The 12,063-nt window shown below is 39.2% G+C and overlaps 1 protein-coding gene across 1 annotated transcript in view; it reads left to right on the top strand.

Moving 5' to 3' along the window:
- LOC124709091 (cytochrome P450 6a2-like) overlaps positions 1–12,063 on the top strand; it is a 66,521-nt gene that overhangs the window by 32,306 nt on the left and 22,152 nt on the right. The window contains exon 3 of the mRNA XM_047240738.1: positions 3,080–3,316. Coding sequence (XP_047096694.1) covers positions 3,080–3,316 — 237 coding nt within the window. The remainder of the gene's footprint in view (positions 1–3,079; positions 3,317–12,063) is intronic.

Below are 12,063 nucleotides of genomic sequence, written 5' to 3'. Positions count from 1 at the left end.
TCAGTTGTGACGAAGAGAGCCTGCAATCACCGAGATTTTATAAAAATCGTCCAAAAAGGCTTCGGACACATCTGAAATTCTAAATCTGTCGTAAAATGAACGAATTGTTCAAACGATCGATTTTCCCAACTGAATGCAGCGCTTAACCATAATAATAGATATAAAGATCTTTTACAGCAAGCCAGCCGCTGAATATTAAGACGAAGGACTCCACTAGAGATTCTATTGGGCTGAGTTCACGTAATGAAATATTATATTTAAAACTGTATATAGATAAAGGACAGAGAGAGAGAGAGAGCGAATGAAATTAGAGAAAATACGCAGAATCCTCCATTAGTATAATTGTTTGCCTGTCTTATCACAGATCAGCCTAAAGATAAAACAGGAGGCCCTTACTTTACTGTACAGGTATATGTGTGAGAGACATTACACCAAGTTAGCGGCAAGCTGCATTCACATACTTTCATCATTTACAGTATAATCCATTATAAGCGGTTACTAGGACGTGTTCTGAGGCATCGAGGGATCACAAGTTTAGTACTGGAGGGCAGCGTGGAGGGTAAAAATCGTAGAGGGAGGCCAAGAGATGAATACACTAAGCAGATTCAGAAGGATGTAGGTTGCAGTAAATACTGGGAGATGAAGGAGCTTGCACAGGATAGGGTAGCATGGAGAGCTGCATCAAACCAGTCTCTGGACTGAAGACCTCAACAACATCAACAGTATTTAACTGATAACAGTTAGACCCATTTTACGACCAAGATGCATCTTGAAGTACTATAAGGAAGCTTTTGCCTTCCTCTACGTATGGATCGTCAAAGAAGATATTTTCTCATGTCTTGCGTACCTCTGCCCCCTCCAGTGGCTCACTACGGCGCCATATGTACTATGCGTCACCAAGGCCTACATGAGAACTAGTTTCTCGGTCGGTGCAATTATTCTCTGCGGCCATGTTTAAAGCAGAAAAATACTTCTGGTATGTAAAATTTAAAAAAATAAAAAGCCACCCAGAGGAAGAGGAACCTGATATGGTGCAAAATTTTCCATATCGCTAGTTGGCGAACACTCAGGTACTCTACCACGCTCAACTGACCAAGTTAAGTTGCCAGTGTTAATGTCGCCGAAAATGTCTGAAAAGTATTCGGAACAAAGGGTGAAATGTAGTATACTGGTCAGTCAACGAGATGTGAGCCGTACATTCTTCAGCTTGATATGGTACCCTTGTGGACTCTCTCCTTTGCTCAACTGAGGCGACCTTAATATATAAGATTGGTTTTGCACAGTGTTATTCTGGGTATGTTTAATTTTTTCTCCAGTTGGGAAGCTATCTTATTTATTCTTATACTTATTTTATTAATGGCGACGCACTCAGTTATATGGACCCGACCAGAAGAGTGAAAAGAGCAGCGTCTGTACCAGATAAGAAGTTACCTACTATAAAGCCTATGTATTGCTTGTTGTGCATATAAGGAACTACGCTTAACGGCGGTACTAATTAACGAAAGTCGCAACATGTCAACGCAGTTTATTTATCTTTGAAAAAGTATATGGTCTCTACTCAATCTCACACAGTCTTACACCACTCATTCTGTACAGTAACGACGAAAGATCACCATGCGAATTACGTTCAGAAGGATTTAATTGACTCTTTAAGCTCCTCGGTAAGTTTCATGACTCTTCCGGTATTTGTGTATCTCGATGGTCATCTTTACTATACAGAGTGTTACAAAAAGGTACGGCCAAACTTTCAGGAAACATTCCTCACACACAAATAAAGAAAAGATGTTATGTGGACATGTGTCCGGAAACGCTTAATTTCCATATTAGAGCTCATTTTAGTTTCTTCCACCTACGGTCAATGGAGCACGTTATCATGATTTCATACGGGATACTCTACCTGTGCTGCTAGAACATGCACCTTTACAAGTACGGCACAACATGTGGTTCCTGCACGATGGAGCTCCTGCACATTTCAGTCGAATTGTTCGTATGCTTCTCAACAACAGATTCGGTGACAGATGGATTGGTAGAGGCGGACCAATTCCATGACCTCCACGCTCTCCTGACCTCAACCCTCTTGACTTTCATTTATGGGGGCATTTGAAAGCTCTTGTCTACGCAACCCCGGTACCAAATGTAGAGACTATTCGTGCTCGTATTGTGGACGGCTGTGATACAATACGCCATTCTCCAGGGCTGCATCAGCGCATCAGGGATTCCATGCGACGGAGGGTGGATGCATGTATCCTCGCTAACGGAGGACATTTTGAACATTTCCTATAACAAAGTGTTTGAAGTCACGCTGGTACGTTCTGTTGCTGTGTGTTTCCATTCCATGATTAATGTGATTTGAAGAGAAGGAATAAAATGAGCTCTAACATGGAAAGTAAGCGTTTCCGGACACATGTTCACATAACATATTTTCTTTCTTTGTGTGTGAGGAATGTTTCCTGAAAGTTTGGCTGTACCTTTTTGTAACACCCTGCATTCAAATTTTCATGTGTCACCAATAGGTGCTCACGTATAACTTTACTCTCTCTTTTACTGCTTATAGCTTTCGATACTACACTTACCTTATAAATTCACAAAATTTCATCTGTGTCTGCAAAATCATATCCTCTACACATGATTCTTCTCATTGTTTCAATAGAACGAATATTTTCTTAACGATATTAAACTCTCCTGCCTCTGAGCCACACCCCGACCATCCCCTTCGGCCACTCATAACCCACTGAAGTGATTCTCCATCGTCTCTCAAGCGAGTGCAGTCTAATAAGCTACTTCTAAACCGTTGCCGCGACACTGCCCCGTCTCTAACGTTCTAGGTAGCCAACGATGTGTTACTCAGTGCAAGTATGTGGTTGTTATCGATCAGTAGTAAAGATATGCATAGTGGTACTTTTAGATAAGGTGATTACATGTAAAGTTCTTTGTTGACAATGTTAAACAGAAAGTATGCACGGGGAAATTTTTTGCCGCAGATAGACAATATTCAAGGAACAGCGCTTGGAAGCCCATGCTCGGGAATACTTCTTCACCATGAATAACTTGCGAAATATTTACGTGACGTCATCCACAGGTGGCATGGTCCAGCGCTTCCTCTACGACGGGGTGCCGTTCCTGCAGCGCTTCAAGGACAACTTCACAGACAACTCCGTCTCCGACTTCTTCCTCGAGCTGGTCCGCCAGACGGTGGACGAGCGGCTGGAGAAGAACATCAAGAGGAACGACTTTCTCGACCTGCTCATCCAGCTGAAGCAGAAGGGACACCTGGAGGGTGACTCCCACGCTCTGGTTCAGACCGAGGAATCGATTGGTAAGCACTGTGAAACTTCTCAATAAGTTTATCTGTAGAGAACTATTAACAATGTGAAAAGTTGTAGAACTGCCAACTGTTCAATTCACCATTCTGGCCGGTCCCCTAACGCTTGTCAAAAATCGTTCAAATGGCTCTGAACACTATGGGACTTAACATCTTAGGTCATCAGTCCCCTAGAACTTAGAACTTCCTAAACCTAACCAACCTAAGGACATCATACACATCCATGCCCAAGGCAGGATTCGAACCTGCGACCGTAGCAGTCCCGCGGTTCCGGACTGCAGCACCTAGAACCGCACGGCCACCGCGGCCGGCTAATGCTTGTCGTTTCTATATTTATGATCCAGTACTTGTAGGTACACAGGAAAGATTGAAGAAGAAATAAAATAATGAATCGTCCTTGGCAAATCCACGACGATTAAACGTACTAAGGTATGGCAGCAATATCCAGAACATTTGAGGATGAACCTGATGGAACCATTGGTGTTCCTTATGCTCTTGCATGACTGCGAGAGCTCGCCCGTGGATGCTACTATCAACAGCAGAAATGATACCTTTGGTGTCGTCCAGAGATCGTGGTGCCACACCACAGCAGGCAACACAAATCGATACCAGAGACATTAGCGAGAGCTCTCTGAAGCCCGCAACGGTGCATGGGGGGGGGGGGGGGGGGAGGGGACGCTTCTGATGATCACACCTTCCCTTTCAGCACAGCAGTACCCTCAAACTGGGGTCAACATAGCGTCGAGCTAGCAAGGGCTGCGGCCAATTCGAGACCTCTGCTACAACAGTCATGGTTCAAATGGCACTGAGCACTATGGGGCTTATCTTCTGTGGTCATCAGTCCCCTAGAACTACTTAAACCTAACCAACCTAAAGACATCACAAACACCCATGCCCGAGGCAGGATTCGAACCTGCGACCGCAGCGGTCGCGCGGTTCCAGACTGTAGCGCCTAGAACCGCTCGGCCACTCCGGCCGGCTAGAACACTGAACATCATTGGGTACGACAGTGACAGTAAAACGGTTCATGTGAAATGTGCTTCATAAATTAAAAATTTTTTGCTGCAAGAGAACAGTTTGTCAATCTGCACGTCAAATCATGCTTTGCTAGTTCACGACAGTTGCAAATTATCCGGTACACATGCAGCAAAATACTGTGTCAAAGCCAATCATTTATGTAATAAATTGCACTAATACTTCCTCGGATCTAGTGTGACGAGAATTCTCCCAGACCAATCAAAGAACCCATAGGTGTGGCCACACGACAGTAGTTTCACCTGGTCACAAGAATCCCGTCAAGATGTGGCTTTGGCGGCATGTTTTACTCATACCATGGATAGAAAGAAGAATCAATGTTTCCATTAAAGAAAGCATCACAACAAGTTCACCTTCCCATGTCAGCCACAGATACTTCCAATTGGGCAATTTTTCAGAAGAGACGGGAGTAATCTTGCAAAGACAAAATCGAAGACAGATGACCATGAGAAAGAGTAGGAAGTAGACGATTGGAACAAACTAAGAAGCTTACTGCCTTAAGTATCCACATTAAGAAAGGCTGTAACCTCCCCACCGAAATTTATAAGACAATATTTAATAGAAATGGGACCAAACGTAACCTCCCTGCAATAAAAATCTAATGACAATGACAATTAAATAAAAATTCGCAATCTGACTCTGGTGTAAGTTCCTCACAAAAAAAAATGAAAGTCAATTCAGTGATAAGAAAATCTCAGTGATAATGATAACTCAATTGGACCGAAATGTCGGTCTTTGGCCCTGTGCAAAAATCAGAATTAATTTCTTACCTCAGTATAACTGCATGTCAGGTTTCTGCTCTTATTGTTGGCCACTGCTTGGAGGAAATGCATTGCAAATAATATTTTTTTTTTTTAAATTTAACTGAAACTTTTCTTTAAAGGAAATGGAAGGAAATCGTTGGTTCAATTAACTGGTTCTTTTGTTGAAAATTGCTTTGAAATCAAAATTATTATTGGGGCGATTATTGCACAAATTAGTTACAGTTAATTTACATTATTAGCTGAGCGCATTTAAAATTAATATACCTCGTCCTGTATCTTGACCAGAATGCCATGTCGACGCTTGCCGACTCCTCACACACAACTGCACTCGACTGCTACTACCGACATACTGCACTGCTCACAGACTGCCCACTGACAGACTGCTCGCAACTGTACTGCACGACTACTACCGACCGACTACTGGACGCAACTGAACTGAGCTACTGCTCGCAACGACTACTGACAGAGTACTGCTCGTAACACTCGCGCGGTCAAGCGCAGACTAACCACGATAAAAGGCTCTCTGGTCAAAGATTTTATCATGCCTCACCATCGCTGCTACGTTACATACGTGTTTCATAACCCTCCACTGGGGGGGGGGGGGGGGGGGGCAAAAATTTGGCAGCGATGGTGAGTCATTTGGACTTGCCAAGCGCGGCAAAATTTTTCTTGAATTAGTCAACTTGTACAATTTACAGAATATTTAGATACATGAATTAAATGTTGGGCATATGCACCGAGTACAAACATTTCAGACAAAGACAAGATATGAGTACAAAACATAGTAGCAAATCAGAAAACTGTATGTACAAATTATTTGACAGATAACAAAGTGCACACGCACTGAAAAAATTCTTTAGCATTTTCAGAACAAATAAACATAATGGCAGAAAATCATGTTGACAAGTGACATGAGTGTACTCGCACTGGAGTTGAGAACATATCAGCAAATGACGAAATGTATATACAATGAGTAACAAATGACATAAGTGCATACCCACTGAAGAATTGAACATACAGAAAATCACAAAAGGTATACAGAATGAGTACAAATCATATTGAAAAATGAGAAAAATGCACAGGCACTGAAGTTCAGTAGAAAGCATATTAACACATAACATAAGTGCACATGCACTGTAATTCAGAACATATAATCAAAATAAAAATGTATATACAATATAAAAGACAAGAGTGCACAGATACTGTACTTCAGAACAAATCGAAAAAATGTCTTTAGCATTTTCACAACAAATAAACATAATGGCAAAATCATGTCGACAAGTGACATAAGCGTACTCGCACTGGAGTTCAGCGAATCGAAAAAATGTATAGCCATGAACATAAAAGATGTTAGCAAAAAATGATTTTCACTATTAGGATAGGAAAGGGAAGGATTGCATCATGGTTGTAGCACTTTAGATTGCACACAGCTGTTCTGAAAGTCCATATCTTTCCACAGAAGTACAACACCAAGTGACACAATTTGAAGTTCTTTTCCCATCAGAATTTATCAGCGTAGCCAAGACACTGAACTGTCGTAGTAATGTTCCATGTTTTCATTTTGGCAGTACACTAGGTACACCAAACAGTGGGACCATAATAACGTCTTCATCGCTCACGGTGGTGGACAGCATGTCGTGTCAACACCACGCTCTTACAAGGCACACCAACGTAGAACTAGTGCAAAAACCGAATATAGTGCTCCATGATTATGAGGATGGACAGGACAAATGGATATTGCAGTAATTCAGGGTAGTTAGCTCATAAGGTGAAGGACATTAGTCACATAATATTGAGAATTACAGTAGTAGTTCGCGGCATTCATAGCCAGTTATTGAACATTTCTGTACCAAGTATATAGTATTACAGAATAATGTTCATAAAATTAAATTATTGGCATCATGGGTAATCGTATTACAATAAACAGTGGCAGTCCTTGGCCAGTTACAAAGCATATTTAGTATGACAGAATAATGTTCATCAGAAGTCTTAATTGAAAAGGAGAGTCATTTATTGGCCTAGCATTAACATAATACATTGAGTGATACAAATTATTGGCACCCATTGGCCAGTGACCAAAACATGAAATGTCATAATTGAAAACAAGAGCTAATTAATGGTTTAACTAATAACATTATCCATTTAGTGACATTAATTATTGGCACTCAGTGGCCAGTAATAGAACATGAAAAATCATCATTGAAAACAGGAACTAATTAATGGCATAATTAATAGCGTAATTCATTTAGTGACATTAATTATTGGCACTCAGTGGCCATCAAGTATCGAATAGTATAAAACATTGTTCCTCAGTCAGTATTATTCAGATCATTAAGAAGTCATTATTAAAAATCAGCTAATTACAATCATAGCATTAATAATCATGGGCATTATAAGTAGTCTCATTACAATAAACAGTGGCAGTTATTAGCCAGTTACAAAGCATTATTTTATATATATATATATATATATATATATATATTTTTGTCTCATTAAGAAGTCATTACTCAAGTGACATACTATTCAGAGCTAATCAGTATTATTCAGAATTATCATAAACTAGTGACATTATGTGGGACTGGTAATATATATATATATATATTTTTTTTGTTAGCAATGCATTGCGTTGGGATCGATAATTAATTGCTGAGGCATAACACTATTTGCTTTTGACCTATTGCTGCAAATGAGGATAGGTAACGTAATGAGTCAGCTGTAGCAAGGTTATGTAACAAGGCAGTATATGTGATCACATTTATAAATGATAGACACAAATGGGTAACAAAATAAAAATGTAAGTACTAGAACAGGTATAATAAGTAACAGGTTTAGTAAGTATCATGAAAAGCTTCTCCTGGAAAAAAAAATACAAAATGGATTATTGACCTGAAAGAAGAAACACATACTATGCTGAAAAGTAGTGAACTTCGAATTAACAGGTAGTGAAATGTGTATAAAAATGTGTTCCATAGCTGTCCTTTCCAAAACTTTCCGTCATCCTACTATGCAATATAACACCTGCTGTCAAAGCAAACGGCAACAAATACTTAAATAACTACATAGCATAAATACATAACTTCAACATTATCCTCATCTGTAAAGAAAAAAACTTCATTATCAATCACTTCATTATCCATATTATCATAACTTCATTATTATCATCACCTACAAAGAAAAACTTCATTATTCATAACAGCATATTCTTCATCATTATTCATCAGCATTCATTATCATCTGCAAAAATATCACTTCATTACTCATTACACAACTATTCCTTATCTCTAGCATATTTCATCACTAAAACTAAGATGTGTAGTTCTGTCTGACAGCCTGCATCAATCGCCTTGTATTCTGAAAGAAAAATTAGTTAAGACTGCTATTCTATGATGAGTATAGTATATTCTTGTTAATGCTTGTTAATCCTGATCCATTTACTCTTCCTCATAAAGTTATTGCATCTTCTTTCGTTTATTCCGTAGGTGAAATTCCCATTTCTGTTGAATTTATTTCTTACACGCATCATTTCTTTCTGAAATTGATGAACAGAGATTAATGTCTTGCATTTAAATCATATACCCACTAAATAATGACTGGTTTATGGTGACATAATTAACCATACAGCATAACATGACAGAAAACGTAATATGTCAAAGACATTGACAGTGTTCAGATGCAAAAATGTACAGAGAAAAATACAATGCAGCAGCAAAAAGAAAAATGTAATACAGTCACGATGTTGAGATATCATAGGGCAACAAAAGTGTCAAAGTCAACTGGTGTGTGTTATATCTTAACTATTTCACAGTGCATACAAACAAAACTGGAATACAATCATATACACAAAAAAAATGGAAAATGTGCACGGTCTGATGTGTAACGACAAGAAAAGTGACCTGCTAACCTTACCTTGTCGGGCACTTGCCAACAAAAAATACGATAATCATCAGTAATTAGTCATGTGAATATAATTGCATTAGTAAATGGCATCATAGTGTGTCGAATCATACAGTGTCTTCATTCAATAAAGGGTTTAATATTTGACCAATGGTGGTTGCCTTTCGATTTTCTGGTTCTCAAAGTTTCGACGTGTACAACATTGGGATGAGGAATGCTGCGAATCCGATATGGACCTGCGTATAGAAGTTCAAATTTACTGCACTTACCTTTTAATTTGCTGGATAAATAGTGTGTACGCACTAATATCTTCTGTCCAACGTGAAAGTCGCGGCGTGTACAAACCTGTTTTTGCTGTCTTCTCCGGCGCTCTGCGGCACGTTTGATGTTGTTCAGCGCAATGTCAATTATTTCGTGGTGTCTTAGTCGACGACAGCTAGGGAAGTTTACTAATTCTTTAATTTTGTTTGGTGGTTCAACGTTTTTCAGTATAACAGACGGAAATAGCATAGTGGATTCATTTAGAATGGAATTAATTACATCTTGGAATGAGAGTATGTGTGTATTCTAATCGTAACATTATTCCTATCTTGCCAAAGGTGTTTAATTTCTTTCCACACGTTGTCTTTATTTTGCTCTTGTGCTATGTCCTGTAATGACGATGAAATAAAGTTTTCAAATGCAACTTGCTGAATGTACATGACACTGAAATTTGCTTTGCAGAAGTTGGTTGCTACGTCTTGCTGATTGTTGCTCAGAGAACGCGATAGTGCGTCTGCTATAACATTTTATGTGCCGGGAATGTGAACTACTGTAAAATTAAATTCCTGTAAATAAAGTTTCCATCTACTTAATCTGTCGTGAGTGAATTTAGCCGAAAGTAAAAATTGTATCGCTCTGTGGTCTGTGTAAACGGTGGTATGTCTGCCATAAAGAAAATGCCGAAATCTCGTAAAAGCCCATACAACACATAATTTCGTTCAGCAGGTGACAAAATGCGGCTTGCAAATGCGATGTTTTTGATTACTGTACAGCCATCTTCTTCAATTTCCTGGAAAATATGTACGCCTAAAGCCGTGTTAGAACTGTCGGTGGCAATGGAGAAATTTCTGGTAAGATCTGGGTGCGGTAAAAGTGGTGCATTCAACAGAGCATGTTTCAGGTTCATGAATTCAGAGTGTGCTTGCTTATCCCAAGACCAAATACTGTTTTTACCTGTTAAATGGCATAATCTAGGTGTGTCTAAAGCAGAATGATGAATAAATTTGCGAAAAAAGTTAATTAAGCCCAAAAAACTGCGTAATTGCTTCTTCGTCGTAGGAACAGTAATGTCACTTAGAGCTTGAAGTTTTTCCGGATCAGGTGCAATGCCTTCTGCTGAAATTACGTGTCCAAGAAATTTTATAGAAGTTTTGCCGAAGTGCGATTTACTAAGATTAACTGTAAGTCCTTGTGCACGAAAAGTTTGCAACAGTTGTTCTAGAATCAGATTGTGTTCAGTCCAGTTAGCTTCTGCAATAAGAATGTCGTCTACATACGTCGTAATTCTGTCCTTAATGCAAACGTGTGTCGGATGGCGTCAAAATTAATAACATTTTCGTGAAGAAGATTCTGCGTGTCTAAATTATTGCTTACGTTACTGGAATATGCAACCTGTACTGTGTCTGGTCAAATTCTGTCGTACGTGCTATTATTTACGGGAGGATGCTGTGGCATTTCGACTATTGGAACTGCTCTGTTATTTCTTACTGACGTGTTACGCTATAGATGGCACCTATTGCCTGGTTCATTCATGATAATGTGTTGTTGCTGATGTTCTTGCTGCTGAAAAGATCGACTGTTATTAAATGTACGCTGAAAATTGTGCTCATTATTTTTACGTTGGTCATGATAGTCACTTCTATACGGTGCATTGCGATAGGAATTCAAATACTGTGTTTTCTATACGTAGTTATTTCCTTGCTGCTGTGCGTTACTATTTGTTGGATCTGGGACTATACGTGCACGCGGCGAAACATTAAAGTTTGGTTGGCCTTGTAGACTGCATTGTTGGTTAGGTATGCTAAGCGGTTGACTTTCATGCTATTGTAGTGAAAAACATCTATTGTTACAAAAATGTGGTTCCTGTTACTAATAATTTTACACATACTGATGATTACGTTTTTATCTGTAATTAAAATTACGGCGGTAGTTGTCATTACGGGAGTGCCTACTGAAAATTGTCACATTCCGTAAAAATTTGTCTTATCGGGTTTTCATTACATATTCTTAATTCTACAAAGAGCAATAGTTAAAGAGCAGTTTTGATAGATATAAAGGATAGTAGAAGAGAAGGCAGCAGTGCAGAAAACTAAAGATGAAACAGCACTACTACAGCTCGGGGCCCTATGCTCGCTACGGCACATATTCATTAAAGCGTAATGAATCCCCTGAGGTCTTTTACGCACTGCAAATAAATTTTAGCTTTTGCGTTGCAAGCAATAGCGGTAAAATTCCAAAGGCAAATTGTTGTATCCGTGCTAATTCAAATTTCTGCATTATAGGCAATGCTGATGAAAATACAATAGCAAATTGTCGCATCAGGTTCGAAGCTCGCTTCCGCATTACAGGTAATAGCGGTGAAAGTACAAAAATAAATTGTCGTATACAGTGCAAATCGTGTATCTGTGCTCTGTCATTACTAAATTCCTTAGATTTTTTTACAAATGCAAATTGCTTATTATCAACGTTCTCGTCACTGAATTTGAGAACACGTTCAGGTTTGTGAGTGAATCTGTTCGTCTGTGTCATTTCGTACTTCAAGTTGCATAGCTTTTCAGATTTTAAGTCGCGTGGCTTTTCGGATTTTAAGTCGCGTAGTTGCTGTAATTGCTCAAATTATACGCACTGCGTAAGTCTGACAAATGCTCGCAACGTGGCGGGTTCTGTGACGTATTGGTGACTGAAATAATTGTTAATTCTGTTACTTTACTACTTTCGTCAATTTGGTTGTTCTGACGTTCACTTTTATTAACAACTTCCGTATTCACAGTGTGTGAAACTTCCAGT

Source organism: Schistocerca piceifrons, chromosome 7, assembly GCF_021461385.2.
Source record: "Schistocerca piceifrons isolate TAMUIC-IGC-003096 chromosome 7, iqSchPice1.1, whole genome shotgun sequence".
Lineage (NCBI taxonomy): Eukaryota > Metazoa > Arthropoda > Insecta > Orthoptera > Acrididae > Schistocerca > Schistocerca piceifrons.
The sequence above is the reverse complement of the archived record's forward strand: the minus strand, read 5'-3'. Positions and strand labels throughout refer to the sequence as shown.